Here is an 18969-nt window from a genome sequence, read left to right as displayed (position 1 = left end):
GGGCTCCTTGAAACTGTAGGTAAGTTTTAAATGTGTATTTGCATTTGTGTCTTTCTGAGGATCAAAGCTGTACTTTTCATCAAAATTTAAAGGAGTCCATGACCACAAATAAGTTTAAAACTACTTACTAATTTCTCTGCTTTAGTTTTTATGTTAAAGAAAGAGATGCAGGAATGTGGAACAATACATTGGGATGGCATATTGGTATAATATTTAGTAGTAAATGTAGCTACTGTAATCTGTTTTTGTTGTTGTTGTTGAGGCAGGCAGGGTCTTGGTACCAGAGTAGGGCAGAGAAATGTATCACAGATGAACCTGAGGTCACAGATGGTTGTGAGCCACTGTGTGGGTATTGGGAATCAAACCTAGGTCCTCTGTAAGAACAGTTAGCACCCGTAACCATTAAGCCATCTCTTCAGCCCTTATTTATAAGAATCCAGCCGATTTCCTCAGAATGCTCTGTGTTTACAGGTCTTCTATAATTTACTTTTTTTTTGGTCAACTTTTTTCTGTTGATTGTTTCCCTTGTTTCCATTTTCCTCCTGTTTAAAAAGAAGATTGCACATACATCTTAAAACATGACCTGTAGTCACCTGGCATATATTTTTAGAAAATACACTGAGGCTTTGTTTTATAGTTAATTTTGAGCTTAGAAACAGCCTACTTACTGCCTGAGTATGGCTGTGCATGTATTTATGTGAGTGAGGAAGGAGGGTCTGGGGCTTGAGGCCAACATCCACTGTATGGCAAGTTCTAGCACACTACCTGAGATTCTTCTGGAGTGAACACTCTGTGGGGTTAACCCTGCCTGTCTGGTTGATCCCTGTACTTAACCTCGCTGTGACTAGCACAATGCTGGCCATGAGTAGGTGCTAACATGGTTAGTAAATGACACATGGACATTTCCAGGCTTGAGTGCACATTACAGAGCCATGTGGCAGTCCAGAAAGGTTGAATGGAAAGAAAAAAAAAAAAAAAACCAAAAAACTGAGGGTCAGTGATCCAAGTATGAAAGTAAATATTGTTCCCTGCCTTCATGGCTTCACTTATCTTTTTTTGTTTTGTTTTGTGCATGACTACAGGCTGATATTTCTCTCTCTTCTTCCACTAGAGGGCAGTGTTCCAAGGATTATCACAAGAAGCATTGTCTGCGTGCATACAGTCCTTGCTAGGAGCATCAGAGTCTATCAGCAAAAACAAGGTTTGATGAAGTGTTAGGTGAAATTTTATTACCTCTAATAGTGTTGTGAAACATATCATTTAGAGTCACATAGTTTAAAGCCACTTAGCAGTAAGATTTGTTTGTTTTATAGGAGAGAATTTTGAGATCCTTTGAAGGGAACTGTTATTTCATTGTAGTGCTCACTGAAGACTACACTGAGAGAGTCTGCCTTTGCTGATGTACCAAAAATGATACTGAGGCTCTAGTGCTATGGGACAAAGATGTCTTGTTACTGTCTTTGTGACTGAGGAGATGGTACTGCTGTTTCCCCAGAATGCCAAGAGAGTATGCTCAAGGAAACAGCAGTTCATCATCTGTATAGTATTTTAAATAGCCCAGTGGCCTGACTTCCAGTGGAGGAAGTCAGCCAGTTGGCCTTGAGGGTAGGCATTATAGTCCTTGTGTTGTGTGACTTAAAGTAGTTGTCATGACTATATGGCTTATGGTTTGGAATCAACACGGGCTCTTGGGCTGGAAGCTTCTGGTCTGTACTTCTCTCTTGGCCTTTTCAGGAAGGAGAGCATGGCCAGCAGTATTGCCCTAGTCAGCTCTCCCCAGAATACCTGCTGCCTGTAGGGATGGAACTCTGGGGCTTACTTGGACACAGAATTTCCCCATTGTTTGCAGGGCTCAAGCCTGTGAATTCCAGATTTACAAATTTGATTTCTAACTTCAGATCACTGAGAAAAGTCTCCTGATAAAAGAGTCTTCTTATCAGAAAAGCTCTATCTTTGTGACTATTTTTACTTTTGTGCTTGACATTGAGAGGATTTCCTCATAGGGATTAAAAGACCTTGAAACAAACAAGTTCTAAATAGGCAGAGTCAAGTTTTAAATAATATTTGTAAGACTCATCTCTCACATCTTTATGATTGGTGAAATTTGGAACTCCTGTCTAAAATTGCTGGGGGAGCTGCTGAATAAACTGGGAAATGTTGTGTATGATGGACTAGTGCACAGCTGCTGACTTTAAAGTTGTGAAATAATAACTTAAGACAAAGGATAACATAAAAATAATACATTTATGTAGCAAAAATGTCACGAAGTGATGTCACCAAGTGGGTGACTGGGTGACTCCTCCCTTGACCCCACATGCTTCTTTATTATCCATAGACTTTGTACGGGTGGCCACGCGCTACGGCCTTTTTTGCTCTCTCCTCTCCTGTAAGCCCCTGAGCCTTCTATCCTCTTTATCTGTAGGTCACCGTCCTTTATATAATTCTGTTTCCTACATGTTAAAGTGTTTATTGTATCTGAGGAAACCTGCAGCTTGGTAAGCATTGTTAGCTTATTTGTTTTTGTGGCTGAGATTGTGTAATTTTTTGCCTTTCAACTCAGGAGTTTTTTAGTTTTTTAAGGTAAATTATCATTACATACATCAGTTGAACACCTAGTCTGTAGCAAATTATACTATTTTCTTGAGTTACAACAGCTTTAATAAAGTAAATGAAGTCTAAGTGACAGTTTTGTTGTCAAAGTTGTCCTTTTACAACTAGAACAAGTATATAGAATACGCAGCATTTCATGTTTATCTGCTGCTGTGCTCCACAAGGCCAAGTGAGCTTCCCTTATATATGGTGTGTTGATAGTGACTGCGCATTAGAAACTGGTGGAAAGAGGCTGAGAGATTATGAATAAAAGGTTATGAATCCTTTTATTCTGCTTATGAAGAATAACGTTGTATTTTCCTAATTTAATATGCAAACTTAATTAGAAATGTTTTCAAAATAAAATTCTGCCTTGAGCAACCTCCTTGCTTTATTAATAAACATACTTCTATCATGAAGACTGTAGTTGCTGTTCTGGAACTTGGTCAGAGCTTTGAGAGCTCCACCTTAGTCCCAGGGCCACTGCAGACAGTCCTGAGGTAGCAGGAGGGTCTGTAGGGACAGCCAGTCCTCTGTTTGATGGGAATGTAACCCTGGTAGGGCTGCCAGTCCATTTTATAGTTAGAGGCTCCTTTTGTGCTTTGTATGTCTGACATTCTGGGTACCAAGACCATGTGAGCCACGCAGGGAAAGATGTCCTCCTAAGAGAAACTAGAAGGCTCTGAGTAAGCAAATTTAGACTCATCCTTTGAGCTTGTCTGTGCTGCTCAGTGCGGCTCGTATGTGACAGCATTTTCCACTTCAGTGCCAAGTTAGAAGTCTCTTCCCAGCCTTTTATGTGGTTTGCTCTTTTGGATTCCTTAAGTAGAGCAAGGGATAATGTTCAGAGTCAGAAGCAAGAATTTTCCAGAGAACTTTGACATGGGAAACCTAGAGAGTTCACTGTGCTGCAGAGTATTGGCACCTTGAGGCTGTAATTTGTGTAGATTTAATGTTGAATGATAGTTTTATATGTTCCTATTCTGATTTAATTTGTAATAATGCCTTTTTTTTGTCTTATAATTTAGACTCAGATTGATGGACAACTTTTCTTAATTAAGCATCTTTTGATTCTTCGAGAACAAATTGCTCCATTTCACACTGAATTCACCATTAAGGAAATTTCCCTGGACCTCAAGAAAACTAGAGGTACTTTGTTGTCCTAGCTGGCACAGTTGGGTATGTTTGACCTGTCCAGGTGTGTCAGCACAGGCTACAGGTTTATTTTATGTTCATCTGCAATTTCTCTGCATGCTTTGCTTGCTAAATATGTTACTTATTCATACTAAACTGAGCTGTCAGTATCCTAGTTACTTCTGATTTGTTGATTTTCTTTATTGGAGGAGCTATATATGAACATTTTCATGTATAATACAATTTAACTCTCCTGGGCCATAAGCAAGTATAAGATGAAAATCATTATAATAAATACCTGTAAGATAAATAGCTGTGCCAGCAAACTGGGGTTTATCTATGCGCCCGAGAGTCAGATTTTATTCTGGCCCTATGTAAACTTGAACTGAAGGGCTGTTAACTTCTGTAACCATCTTCCTCCTTCCTGTAGAAGGAGCACAGTGATGTTGGTACCTTCATTGGTTACCAAGATCATGAAGAATGAAAAGGAATACAAAGACATGTCACTGTGCTTAAGATAACATCAAGTTGGAGATGCTTACTTTAAGTAAGGTGATGTGAATATGTAGAATTTTGATTCATTTTGGAAAAGATGATTTGTCATAGTTATTTATTAATAAACATTAGCAATTTTTTTTTTTTAAGGGGGTATGGTGTTTTAAGACAGGGTTTCTCTGTATAGCCCTGGCTGTCCTGGAGCTCATGGAGTTGCACCTGCCTCTGCCTCCCGAGTGTTGGGATTAAAGGTGTGCACCACAAGTCTCAGCTAGAATGAACAGATTTGGAAGAGATCAAAAATATATGACATTTGAGCTCTTGATTGTAAATAGTTAAGGACACATTGTAAATATCACTTGTTTCTCTTACAGATTTTTGTGAGCTCTCTCTCTCTCTTTTTTTTTAAATGATTTCCAGAGATTTAATCTCATACTATAAGCATTCATTTGTGTAATGAATTAATTTCCCTCTTAATCTTGAAGCAACTGAATGAGTAGTGACTCAAATGATTTTCTGTGTTCTGTGATTCAGAAATGCCAAAAAAAGAATCCCAAAGTCAGAGGCTTTGCGCTTCCCCATCACTGTGCTTATCTGAAAGAGAGGACTTGATTCAACTCAGCTGAGCTCCATGCTGGTCTCCTGAGGAGTCATATTCAAGCAGTTGGCACTGTGTTTCTCCTAATGCTGTCATATGACCGGCACAGTAAATGCTTTTTGTTTTTATGTGGGTTTTTTTTTTTTTTTTTTTAACAATAGTTAGTTTCATTTTTAAATAGGATCCAGGTTTTCTGGGCTTTGCTTTTAAGAAATGCCAAGGTTTTTAAAAGCATATTTGCACAAAGAGCTTGTGTCCCCTAGCTGCCTGATTGATTTCCTTCTTTTGCTGTGGGCTGTGAGAATGGTGCTTTAACCATATGGAACGTCTAACCATGTAATGGCCTTTATTTGGGTGATAGGATTCAGCATAGTTGTTCACTTTAGTTCTTTTCTAATTTGTATGTTGCTGCCACTTGGTTCTGCTCTTAAGTCTGCTGAGATGTGAGAAAATGAAATAGACTAAGATATGGGCAGGATTTCTTTTCCTACCATATTATGAATGTCATGTACCTACCATGTGGTTCTGTTTACTTCTGACAGTCTCTTCTGAGTACTGAATCTGATAGAGGTTCCTTTTCATTAAGACCCAGTTCAAGGCAGTACTTAGGACTGTGGCTTGTGTTTGCAGAACAGGGCTGGGAGCAGAGCATGCTTTTTTTTCTCTAGTTTGACAAAGCAAAAGCATAGTCTTTCAAAAACTGTCACTTGATAATACTTTCTAACTCACTTTTAAGCCTCTAACCTCTCACGACTAATAGTATATCTTATTGCATTTGAACATCAATGAGACCTCAGTACTTACAGAGATTCTAGTTAGTCTGGAGGTTGAGGGGTAAATATGTCCTCTTGGTGTTTTCTTCTTGGCTGACACATTTGTTTATCCACTGTCATTCAAGTGGCTAAATTTCTGTGCCAGCCAAGATCATAAAGAAGCTGGGTAAGTATGTGTATTTTTAAAAATTCTACTTAACATCTAAAGGCAAAGTGGTGAAATTCTGTGTATTATCTCATTTATCTTTTTTAAAAAATAAATAGATCATCGTAATTAAAGTAAATTTGTAGCTGTAACTTTTGCAAATGATTGTGTAGGCATATCGTCATTACTGGCGCTCATCTCACTTAGCCCCTTGTGTTGAGGACATAGGGAAGGGGCTGCTTCCTGGCTGGGCAGCAGTAGCGAGCTAGTGTTACACAGAGCTTCTCTGTTGAACCTGTACATGTTCACTGGATGAGTAATTTTGTTTCACAGATGCAGCATTTAAAATCCTGAACCCTATGACTGTTCCGAGATTTTTTAGGCTGAATAGCAACAATGCCTTGATAGAGTTCTTGTTGGAGGTGAGAAAGAATCTGTTTCATTGGTGGTGGGAGCTAAATGATATTCTTTACATGTCTGCTAATTTCTAGGTACATGCAACCAGAAGGAAATTGTTGTGTCTTTTTCAGGGGACTCCTGAGATCAGAGAGCATTATCTCGACTCTAAGAAGGATGTAGACCAGCACCTGAAGTCAGCCTGCGAGCAGTTCATTCAGCAGCAGACAAGGCTGTTTGTAGAGCAGCTGGAAGAGTTCATGACAAAGGTGCAGGCTTTGTACAGTCCTGCTTTTCTTCACTTGGGTTTTTTTTTTTTTTTTTTTTTTTTTTTTTTTTGACTTGTGAAAATACAGTGAAAGCAGAGTAAGTTACTGTGTTTTTCTAGGAAAATTCCCTTATCACAAAAGCTGGTTTACAGCTCTGTATGTAAGCCTAACAGCCTTTAGTTTTGAAGAACAGACACCACAGAGCTGGTTGTAGCTGTGTTCTGTTATCTACATAGTAAGTCTTCTCTGTGCTGGCTGGGACTCTCATTCTGCTGAAATCTCTCCACTTCCTGTTTAGGCCTGTGTGGTAGTAGTCAGAGTTTCCCTTCCTTCCTCCCTCCCTCCCTTCCTTCTTCTCTCCCTTCTTCCCTCTTTCCTTCCCTCCCTTCTTCCTTCTTTCCCTCCCTCCCTCCCTCCCTCCCTCTCTTCCTCATGATCTCAAGTATCAGGCTGGCCTTGAACTTCTGATTTAGTTAAGGATGACCTTGAATTCTGCTTCTTCTGCCAGTATCTCCTAAGAGCTCAGCTGAGATTGCAGGCACGTGCTGCCACACCTATTATACAACTCAGGGCCCTGTGTATGCTAGGGAAAGCACTCTACCAAGTAACCAGCATCCATAGTTCTGTTTGTAGATTTGAATATGTGCTATTTGAATGTAAGCCTCATTAACACTATGTCCTTGGCTTGCTTCTGTGTTCAGACTCATTGAAAAAAATGTAAATATAGGTCGGCACAACAAAGCTTGTTTGTGCATAGAGGACATTTTCAGCATTCAGGAGACTTTGAGTCTGACTTTATAGATGTAAGTCCAGTCCTTTCACAAGTTCCACAGATCAGTTCCTTTCACGGCAGAACGTCCCCTTCATGAGCTGTAGATCAACCTTTGCTGTACACGTCTTTCCTGAGCCCCCTGTTGAGATGCTTCATTTTCTTGAACTCTGTACCGTATTCCTGGCACCCAGAGTTAGGGAAGTGCCTTTATTTCACAGATTGAGAAATGAAGTTTTGAATCACCACTTGTATGTGGGATAAACCTATCTGTATCTTGTTCAACTGGTTCCTTCTTGATTTTTAATCTGATAGTTTTTCCTGAAAAAATTATATTTATATATGCATATGTACACATATATTCACTCACATATATATATACACATGTACAAGTGGTGTTTTATATATAGTGTGTAATATAAATATATAAATGAATCAGAAGAATATATGCGTCGCATATTAGATATATTTTTATATAAAACTATGTATAGTAATATATGTTCTTCTGGTTCATTTTCTGCCTTTCTTACCTATCTTTTCTGTTTACATGATAGAATACTCTCAAGAAAGCAAATTAGGGAGGAAGTTGAAGGTTACAGTCCATTATCGCAGGGAAGTCATGGCACCAGGAGCATGAGGCAGCTGGACACACTGTATGTGCAGTCAGGAGGCAGAGAGTGAGGAAGGCTTGTGCCCAGCTCTCACTTGCTGTTTTAGACGGCCTCCCAGTGCAGGGACTGTATCCACTTCACTCAACCCCCACAGGCATGTCCAGAAGCCAGTCTCCCAGGTGACCCCAGATTCCATCAAGTTGACAAGTAAAAATAATCATCGGAGTGCCCCTGGAAAAACAACCTTTTCTCAAAAAAATGTAGATGTCCCAGGAGACTACAGTATGGTGGTAAATGCTGAGTTAGCTGTATATGTGAAAATATTTGGTTCGAATTTTTTTCTTTGAGGCTTTAAGAACTGCAGTACATTTTTCTTTTTCTGGAATATCACAGTATACATGTTGCTTGAAACTATTAAATAGGACTTTGAGTTGTAGTAGGTGTAGAAAAAGTACAAGTTGGGGGCTGGAGAGATGGCGCAGAGGTTAAGAGCACTGGCTGCTCTTCCAGAGGTCCTGAGTTCAATTCCCAGCAACCACATGGTGGCTCACAACCATCTATAATAAGATCCAGTGTCTTCTTCTGGTGTGTAAGTGTATATGCAGATAGAACATTGTATACATAATAAATAAATAAAATATATATTTAAAAAAAAAAGTACAACTTGGAGTTAATCAAGGTAGGCCTAGACTCTTGTCTGCACATCCCGACTGAAATCACCAGCAACTCGGTGCATTCTAGTCTCCTCTTTGAATGTTTTGTTGAGAGCTACGGTGTCCATCTGCCCTAGTAGAGGCTGTTGAGAGGACTACATAAGACAATGTGTGAGGATTTTGTGATGCTCTTTAGAATAGCTATAGTAAAAGAAGACAGAATGATTAAAGATTTTGCTTCAGCAATGTGTAAACCAGGGCATTTTGAAAGAAGCACATTTCAGGTTATGGCTGAACTATATAGTATTCTCGTCTTGTGGAGCGTGCCTGTGCTAAAAACTCACATGTCAAAGCTTTTCATTTTCTTTTTGTTTGTTTGATAAAACAGACAAGTTTATTTTTATCAATTCCTCTGAAGTGTTGTTACTGTTCTTGGTAGCTATAAATTAAGATTTTTTTTGATGTAATACATATAGTAGAATTTGACCTTATACTTTTAATTCTTGCATTCAAGGAATTGTAACCTGATAGGGAAATCAAGATAGAAACTCCATCCACATTAAAGTGTTTAGAGCAGGGAGGCAGGGAGAGCATGGTTCTATACTGGTCTGTGGGCTCTGAAAGATGGCCCAGTTGATTAAAGCTCCTTTCCCCTTTCTGTCTTTGGCCTTCGTTGTTAGGAGAGCTTACCTCTGGAGATCTAGGAGAATGTTTGAAGAAATGATCCTTGGTTTGACTTAGAGAGAAGTAAATTATTCAGATAGTAAATATAGTGAATATAGAAGTCTTTGTGTTTCTTAAACAAACAGCTTGTCCAGGCATGGTGGCACACATTGAGGGAAGAATATGGGGGTTTGAATGAGAATGCCACCCACTCATAAGCTCATATATTTGAATGTTTAGTCACCAGGGAGTGGCACTATTTGAAAGGATTAGAAGGATTAGGAATTGTGGCCTTGATGGGTAGGTGTGGCCTTGCTGAAGAAAGTATGTCATTGGAGTTGGGCTTTCAGGTTTCAAAAGCCCACAGCAGGCCCAGTGTCTTGCTCTTTCTGCCTGTTGCCCCTGGATCAGGACGTAGCTCTCAGCTACTCCTCCAGCATTATGTCTGCCTACCACCCTGCTCTTCACTCTGATGACAATGGTCTAGCCTTTTGAAATGTAAGCCAAGTCCAATTAAAGGCTTTCTTTTATAAGAGTTGCCTTGGTCATGGTGGTTCTTCACAGCAGTAGGACAATGACTGAAGCTGAGGAAGACTATGACTTCAGTGCCAAGTTATGTTGTTAGGGAATTAGTGAGTTCCTAGAACAATCAGTGGAATAATAGGTAGTGGTTATTGTTAAAATAAAACTTTGAGGGCGAGAAAAGGTTCAAAGTGTAGGTACTAGAAAAAATATTGACATTGTATTCACATTTCTCCCCTTGTGACAGGGTCTCTGTCTAGCTTTGGCTATCCCAGAACGTACTCTATAGCCCAGGCTGGTCTCAACCCGTTGTTCCCCCTCTTCCCCTTTTTACTTATTTTTTTGGTTTTTTGAGACAGGTTTCCCTGGCTGTCCTTGAACTCACTCTGTAGACCAGGCTGGCCTTGAACTCACAGAAATCCACCTGCCTCTGCCTACTAAGCGCTATGACTAAAGGTGTGTGTTATCACACCCAGTTTATTGTGTTTCCATTTTTATAAGTGAATACTTATAAAAAAGAGTATAGTTATACTGGAAAATAGTAGCATAATGTTTGCTAAAGGTAAATTTATTTTTCTATTAGCATTGTCTAATTTATGATAATATATGTAATTTATTTGAATTAATTTATTTATGTACAGTGAGACAAGGTCTCACTGTGTAACCATGGCTAATCTAGGACTCACTATGTAGACCACACTGGCCTGGAATTCACAGAGATATGCCTACCTCTGTCTCCTGAGTACTGGGATTAATCTCTGTGAGTTTGAGGTTAGCCTGGTCTACAAAGCATGTCTAGGACAGCCAGGGCTATTACACAGAGAAACTCTTATCTCAGAAAACAAAAACAAAACAAAAAAAGTTAAATGTGCCACCACATTCAGCCATATATATTTTATTTTTAAAAGCTGCTTCTCAACAATAAAAATGAAGACATGAAAGAAGTTTAGTGTGAGGAGGTAGACTTGAGGTCTCCAGTGATTAGTGTGTGCTCAAAGGTCTAGATTGGGCAGAAATAAGATAGAAATAGAGAGAAGGGGAAAGAGACCTCAGTTAATGTGGCTGTGCCTAGCCTTTGTCTAGATATTTTGCCCTTAAGGAAAATCTAGAGTTGTTGTTTCAGTTTTTCTAATGGCTTGGACCTTTGCCCCATGTCTATTCATTAAAAAGTAGTTTATGCTTATTCCCATCAAGTTTCCTATCTAAACAGCTAAGTTGACATATTTATTTCTTATGCTGCTGTAGCAGAATAAAGATTGCAAAAGTGGCTTCCAAGTCTGTGTCTTTAGCATATGTTAGCCAAAGTGTGCCTTGTTTTTAATTTTAATTTTTATATTAATTATAGTTTATTCATTTTGTATCCCAGCTATAGCCCTCTCCCTCATTCCCTCCCAGTTCCACCCTTCCTCCCTCATCTCCTCCCATGTTCCTCTCCAAGTCCACTGATAGGGGAGGTCCTCCTCTCCTTCCATCTGACCATATCGGGACTGGCAGCATTGTTTTCCTCTGTGGCCTGGTAAGGCTGCTGCACCCCCCCAGGGAGAGGTGATCAAAGAGAGCCAGCCACTGAGTTCATGTCAGAGACAGTTCCTGTTCCCATTACTAGGGAACCTACTTGGATCCTGAGCTGCCATGGGCTACATCTATGCAGGGTTTCTAGGTTATCTCCATGTATGGTCCTTGGTTGGAGTATCAGTCTCACAAAAGACTGCTGGGCCCAGATTTTTTGGTTTTGTTGCTCTTCTTGTGGAGCTCCTGGGCCCTCCAGGTCTTTCTATCTTCCCCTTCTTTCATAAGACTCCCTGCACACTGCCCAAAATTTGGCTGTGAGCCTCAGCATCTATTTTGATACTCTGTTAGGTAGAGTCTTTCAGAGGCCCTCTGTGGTAGGTTCCTGTTCTGTTCCTGTTTTCTCCCTCTTCTGATGTCCGTCCCGTTTGTCTTTCTGAGTGAGGATTGATCATCTTAGCCAGTGTCCTCCTTCTTCCTTAGCATCTTTAGGTGTATATACCCTGTGTGTCTTCTGCTTCTGGGATACCTCACTCAGGATGATCTTTCTAGTTGCCTATATTTGCCTGCAAATTTCATGATTTCCTTGTTTTTAATTGCTGAGTAGTATTCCATTGTGTAAATGTACCACAATTTCTGTATCCATTCCTCAGTTGCGGGACATCTGGGTTGTTTCCAGGTTCCGGCTATTACGAATAAAGCTGCTATGAACATGATTGAGCAAATGTCCTTGTTGTGTACTTGAGCATATTTTGGATATATGCCTAGGAGGAAAGGATCTTCACCAACCCTATATCTGACGGAGGGCTAATATCCAGAATATATAAAGAACTAAAGAAGTTAAAAAGCAACAAATCAAGTAATCCAATTAAAAAATGGGGTACAGAGCTAAACCGAGAATTCTCAATAGAGGAATATCGAATGGCAGAGAAACACTTAAAGAAATGCTCAACATCCTTAGTCATGAGGGAAATGCACATCAAAATGATCCTGAGGTTTCACCTTATACCCATCAGAATGGCTAAGATCAAAAACTCAAGTGACAACACATGCTGGAGAGGATGTGGAGAAAGGGGATCCCTCCTCCATTGCTGGTGGGAATGTAAACTTGTACAACCACTTTGGAAATCAATCTGGCGCTTTCTCAGACAATTAGGAATAGTGGTACCTCAAGATCCAGCTATACCACTCCTAGGCATAGATCCAAGTATGCCTTGTAATGGTACTTGAAAATCCTTTTGTTGTTGTTTGTTGAGGTAGGGTCTGGCTGTGTAGCCCAGGCTGGCCTCAAACTCTTGTACTTTATTGCTTTGCTTCCTAGATGCTGACTGTATAGGAGCTTCTATCATGCCCAACTGTATTTCTGTCTCTTTCTCTTTTTCTCTCTGTGTGTATCTATGTGGCATACCAGTGTGCCTGTGTTTGTGTAAATGTATGCCATTTGTGCGCATTCCTGTGGGATCCAGAAGAGGGCATCCTGTCTCCGGGAACTGGAGTTACAGTGTCACAGTCTAAGCTTCTCTCTCTAGCCTGGCTACTGTTTGGTTTGATGACTTTTTTTATGCCTGTGATGTGGTAAAAAGGAAGGGAAAAATTGTTATGTGAGGAGCCTGTTGTGCAAATGTGTGTGACACTTTTTCATTGATAATAATTTAGTATTCACTCAGTCTTTTTGGCAACAACAGTTTTTGTTTTTGTTTTGTTTTTTGGTGAAATTTCTTCAGAAAGGTCTCAGTAAGAATGCCTGATAAGGTATGGCTGTTTTGTTTTTGTTTTTCTCCCAAAATAACACATGCCTTGAACTCACAAAAAGAAGTTTCGTTAAAAAAAAGTCTAGCTGTGTAAGCATGTGTTTCTAGAATTGTGCATGGTTACCAGTATGCCTTATTTAATGGGTCTACATGGTGCCTTGTATCTTGAGAGCAACCCCTGATTATTTGCCGTTGGTGAAATGAAACCTCTGCTTTTGTCTCCTCTACTAGGTGTCAGCATTAAAAACCATGGCCAGTCAGGGAGGCCCCAAGTACACCCTCTCACAGCAGCCTTGGGCACAACCAGGTATCGGGATTTTACTCTCTGGAAGTTTTTTTTAGGATGGTATCTGTCTGCGTCTGTGTAGGTCACTGTGACACCTGGGCCTCGGTGTTCTGCTTGATTTGAGTTAAAGCTTTTAGAGAACTTCTGAAAGTTTATTCAATTAAAAATAAAGCATGGTTTACATTTAAATGCTGGGAGCCTGCTGACCTCTGTGCACCTGCTGTTCCTTGGCTTCAGGCTTTAATGGGAACACTGCTGCAAAGATGAGGTGGTGGAAGGAACGCGCTTATTTTCCGCATACGAGGAAATGTTGGGCCACTATTTTCTTCCATATTTTTCTCCAAGTTACATTTTCTGTTGACAATTTAGAGTGCTTGAAAAAAAAAGTGTCAAAATGAAGGAATCAGTTGGATTTGGCAGGCAGTTCTACTGCCTCATTTGTGCATTCACTTGAGATATTTCTCGTTATTCTCTTCCATAAATGAGAATATTTTTTTTTTATGCTAAAGGCTTCTTCTTCTTCTTCTTTTTTTTTTTTTTTTTTCTTTTTGGCAGGTGGAGGGGGTCTTCAGTGTTAAGTATTAGACATTTAGAATCACACCCCTTTGGGTTATTTTTGGCACATTTTTTAATGGAATTTTTAGTAACCATTAACCAGAATAAATTTTGTTACATTGATATTTTTGGCTATCCCGTGACCCATATTTTGAAACTGAGACATGGTGAAGGAACAGGGTCTTAGTCAGGGAGAAGCTATTTCTGAGTTGTAGGCCTACTTCTTGCTCTTAGTGAGGGCTCCAAAGAGTGCCTCTGTCTATCTTCTTGTCCCTGAGGATTGGTAGCTATAGGTCCCTAACCTGGACAGCCTTTTAATACCATTGGTTTCCATGGTGAAAGAAAGCCATGTCGTTAGGTATGTATTTCCTTTGAATTAAGAGGATGATACATTCTTATTTAGGTCATTTTTTTTCTTTTTTCTTTTTTTAACTTTTATTAATTACACTTTATTCGCTTTGTATCCCCCCATAAGCCCCTCCCTCCTCCCCTCCTAATCCCATCTTCCCTCCCCCTTCTTCACACATGCTCCTCCCCAAGTTCACTGATAGGTCATTTTTAATGTCCATACAGCATGTTTATACACAATTTGGGGAAGAAGTTATAATGTGGTTATCTTTGAGAGAAGGACTAGTTTGCAGATGGAAAAGTCGGTACTTTTCATTTTACAGATTTTCCCAGGTCAGTTTTTAATACCATCTAAAAATTTTAATTGATGCTGTTCTCTCTCCAGAATTTTCAGTCATAAATGCCTTGGGTTAAATTGAAGTTGAACCAAGAAGTAGCTGGCACTGTCTCTTAGGAAGAGATGAATATAGACAGTTGTTTTTGGAAGAAGAGTTTGTTTCAGAGGTTCCTGTGTGTACACTGAGGATGTGTACATTGACTGTCGTGGAGACAGTGAATCTTTTACTCTCTCCATTACTTCAAACAGTTGTCTTGTGTTTGAGATTGATGTCTGCAACGTCTATTTAAAACAAAGCACACTTGATAGAGTAGCATATTGTCCAGTGCTGGCATTCTGACTGCAGGCTGCCGTGGTGCTGACTCTGGTCCTCACAGTGGACACTGCAGTCCTTGGCTAGCATGGCTCTTGAGGGTGTCCTCGTGATCTTGAGTTATTTGAGCCTTTGGCTTAAGGCTTTAGTCTGTTCCAGCGCTTACTTAGATGAAGGAGCTGCTGTGTATTCTGAATGTTTATGTAAATGGAATTCTGAGGTACAGTACATCTTTCTTAAAATAGATAACACTGGGAAACAGGCAGAGCATGTTAGTACAGCTAAGCCCACTTGATGCATAGCTCACTGTTCTTTCCTTTCTAGAAAGATCCTTTTTTATTTTTTTTTAAAGTAGGGCCTGTGACTTTTCTCAAGGGTACCCTAACAATTCTGTGTTGGGGTATTGTGTACTTCAGTCTACTTAAATTTCCATTAGTAAAGGAGTAAGTGAAAGGTCAGATTGGAGTATGGCTTTCTGTTTAGTCATTTAACCTATTTGTTTTGTTTTATCTATGAGGGATTCTTCACTATCTTGTAAATATACCTTCTACCTCTTTGGCCACCTTGGAAGTGTGGAGTTGGTTTTTCATGGTCTGTAATGAATACAGCCCTTACTTGAATGTCAGAGATTTATGGGCCTCTTGAGGTGGATCAAGAACAGCAGTGCCCTCTGCCCTCAGCTCTGGTTCTGGGGAGATTATGTCATGATGATCATGCTCCAGGAGAATGAGTTACAAATTAAGATGTCAGTGTGTTCATGTAAGCTAACATTTTTTAGGTGTTGTGGGCACTGTGAGCCGTGTGCACTCACTTTGTGGTTCCTGAGAGTCCCCAAGTCTGATTTACTGATTTCTAAAGCACTTTAGTGACAATGGAACCGCAACCCAGGGGGAGTACCTGGAAAGAGCCTTCGTTTATTTAACGAAAAATGAGCAATCCCTGAGAACATTGGTACTTTCCTACCATGTTTTTGCCCAGACTTTCCTGTTAAACTTTTTTACACTTTTTTACACTTTTTTTTACAATGTAAATTGACCTGTGCAAAGGGAGAAAACAAAAAATTACTATTCTGCATCTGCAAACTAGTTCTCTTGAAGATAACCACAATTATAGACTCTTCCCCCAAATTGTTTATATAAACACTAGCACACATGAGTTCAGTTATCTAGGTGAGCATCTACCATCCCTGTTATCATTATCATCACTTCCTTTGTGTCTGCAGCCTTTTGATACCAGTGTGCCCAGCTGTTCATTCTGTTCAGTGGGTACACAGAACACTTCACCACACCGTGATTCTTTCACTTATTTTATTAATGAACATGTTTCACTTTGGTTTTTCAAACACTCTTTAGTAAATGACTTATATACGTATGTCTTAGTATTTTGTGAATGCCTAAATGGCAGAATCTTCAGTAGTTAAGTTTATTTTCAATTTTGCAGGATATTGTGTAACATGCCCCCAGGTTGAACCATTTTATCCTCCCATGAACAGCTTATGAAGATATCCTGTCCCTTAGTATCTGTTGATCTTCATTTCATTTGTTTGTTTTTGAGATGGGGTCTCTCTGTTACCCAGGCTGGTTTCAAACTCTTGATCTTCCTTCCTCAACCTCTAGAACGCTAGGATTCCAAGTGTGCACCATCATTCCTGGCTTGTAGTTTTTTTTCCTTTACATTTTTTTTTTTTAATCTTAACCAAAGGATGTAGAAGGCTGTTTACCTATTTCTTTACACCTTGTCAAAGATGGAAATTTGAGTCCTTTTGCCAGTATTTCAGTTTTGAGTGAGGCTGAGCAGTTCAGAAATTAGGAATCTCTTCCTGTGTGGCTGTCTTGGTAATCCCCCTTGAACACTGCACTCAGGTCACTGACTCCGCTTACTCCCGCACAGCCCTTTCAGGCGCTGCACTTGGGCTGCATCGTACCTTACTTACAGACATTTGGAATATATTTCCTGTCTGGTAAGGAAGTATAAGAATGTAATAGATGGGCACACAGTTCTGCTTCAGCATGCATAAACATCTGAGTGATCCAAACACACCAGCCAGAGACACCTGCCTGGGCATTATTCTGCACCCGGAGAGCCAGAATATCCATTAATTGCCTCCTACTGTTCTCTAAAACAACCTGAAAGTGTTTTTAACCTCCTTTTTAGAACATCCTGAATCACGTTGGGGGAGTTTTGGCTGCATTAGCCCTTGGGCTTAGAGTTTGTATGTAATATATACTTAGTGAATGTTTAGAGAGCTGTGATCAAACTTGATAAATAACAAGACAGGGCAAGATAGGGAAGAGATTCTTTTGGGGGAAATAAAGAGGTTTTTTTTTTTTTTTCCTTTCCCTATTTTTTAGTATTCCCCTCTGAATTAAAATGGAATTTTTTTTCTTTGTGACACTAATAAGGGTAATTTCTTTGCAGCAAAGGTCAATGACCTGGTGGCCACTGCGTACAAGACAATAAAAACGAAGCTGCCGCTGACATTGAGAAGCATGTCCCTGTACTTGTCCAATAAGGACACAGAGTTTATCTTGTTTAAGCCGGTTAGGGTAAGTGGATAGAAGTTTGCTGCCTGGAGACTTAAAGGTGCTCTTCTCACGGTCACTGTCTCTTCCTGTAGACAGGTCCGAGTGTCAGTGACGCTAGTGGCCTCCGTGCTCTTAGAGGCGTTGCAGCCTGTATCTGTTGGCTTATACTTTATTCCTTGCTCACTTGTCTTAATGTTGTTGTTCATTTTGAAAGTAGAAATTAACAAGCAAAAAAATAGGTCTACACATTGTACTGTGGCCCAACACTTGGGAGAGCAACATTTCAGAATTTATGCCCCATTTTACTAGTGAGTAGAGGAAATAAATAGCTGACAAAAGCCACCAAGGGATTATGTGTCAGAGCAGATTTAAGATTCATCACTTCCAGTTAGTGTTGAGTTCACGCCTTTATCCAAGGCACTTGTCAGTTTTTTGTTTTTTAAGTGCATTTTATGTGTCTTGAAACTTTATTATTTTTTGTGTAAGAAATTGCTGAAGGCTTATTATTCTCCGGGGGGATAAGATATGTGAGAGTTTAATGTTTCCAGGAATTATGTGATAAGTCTTCATCAGGTTGTCCTAGCATGTAAAATATTAAAGCACAAATTACATGTCTCTGGTAATCTCATAAAAATATATTTCCTCTACTCATTTTGGCAAGAACCATGATGATTTAGCACTCTTTGCGTTTCTTGTTTATAATGTATGTATGCATCCCCGGCTTGTCTCATGAGCGCTGCTTCTTTTTAAGAATAACATTCAGCAAGTCTTCCAGAAGTTCCATGCTCTGCTGAAGGAAGAGTTCAGCCCTGAAGACATCCAAATCATTGCTTGTCCATCCATGGAGCAGGTACCTACAGACCAAAGGCCTTGTTTATTTTACTTGAGCAAATATGTTTGAGCAAACATGTTTCTTGTTTTAATTTGAAAACTTCTATATTGTTTTATTTTGATGAATAAGATTTCAAACTTTGAATTGGAGTCTTTAACTCTGGGGAAATGGTTTTAGAGTTTCACCTGCTTGTTTAATCCATTTTGATAATGAATGACCTGTTTCTAAAAGACTCAGTGCATCAGCTTGCTGAATCATCCTCCTCAAAACACAGGCCAACATACAAATGCCTGAAGTGGGAGTTATTTTAGGAATTAGAATCAATGCTTGACCTGTCTATGTGTTTTTTATTCTTTCTATATTTAAAAACCTAAATTAGAGAGCCCAGTTTGTATCAGCATGTTCAATTTAGTCAGGGATTTTTTACATTTTATTTTTTAATTAGTCTGTCTAACTAACTAACTAACCAACCCTGTATCCCAACTGCAGTTTCCCCTCCCTCTTCTCCTCCCAGTCCTTCCCCCAGTCAGGAAATTTTTATTAGATACCTGTTATATCTTAGGAATAGCCTGAAGCTTTGGAGAATAACTTATTTCCTGCCTGTAAGACGAGAGAATCTTGGAAGTGGGTCAGTTGTTGAGCCTCAGTGAAGTGGGAGGGGAGCCTGGGAGGAGAGGACATGAGATCACGGTGTAGATCATGTTAGGAGGAGCACTGTGTCAGGGAGGAGAAGGCTGGAGGGAGAATTGCACTCTTCTGTAGTCTTCTGTTAAAGTGTATGTGAATTCAATCTCTGCACCACATAAACTGCGACACTGCGTAGTGCAGGCTTGGAACCTGAGCGCCTGGGAGCAGGAGGATCCGAAAGGCAAGTCACCTTTTGCTAGATGTGAGTT

The 18969-nt window shown here is 39.8% G+C and overlaps 1 protein-coding gene across 1 annotated transcript in view; it reads left to right on the top strand.

Moving 5' to 3' along the window:
* Cog3 (component of oligomeric golgi complex 3) overlaps positions 1-18969 on the top strand; it is a 51877-nt gene that overhangs the window by 30723 nt on the left and 2185 nt on the right. The window contains exons 16-22 of the mRNA XM_055609686.1: positions 1112-1201; positions 3618-3738; positions 6068-6156; positions 6265-6399; positions 13109-13184; positions 17135-17262; positions 17993-18091. Coding sequence (XP_055465661.1) covers positions 1112-1201; positions 3618-3738; positions 6068-6156; positions 6265-6399; positions 13109-13184; positions 17135-17262; positions 17993-18091 — 738 coding nt within the window. The remainder of the gene's footprint in view (positions 1-1111; positions 1202-3617; positions 3739-6067; positions 6157-6264; positions 6400-13108; positions 13185-17134; positions 17263-17992; positions 18092-18969) is intronic.

This window comes from Psammomys obesus, unplaced genomic scaffold (genome assembly GCF_907164565.1).
Source record: "Psammomys obesus unplaced genomic scaffold, mPsaObe1.curated_primary_1811, whole genome shotgun sequence".
In the NCBI taxonomy this organism is placed as follows: Eukaryota; Metazoa; Chordata; class Mammalia; order Rodentia; family Muridae; genus Psammomys; species Psammomys obesus.
The sequence above is the reverse complement of the archived record's forward strand: the minus strand, read 5'-3'. Positions and strand labels throughout refer to the sequence as shown.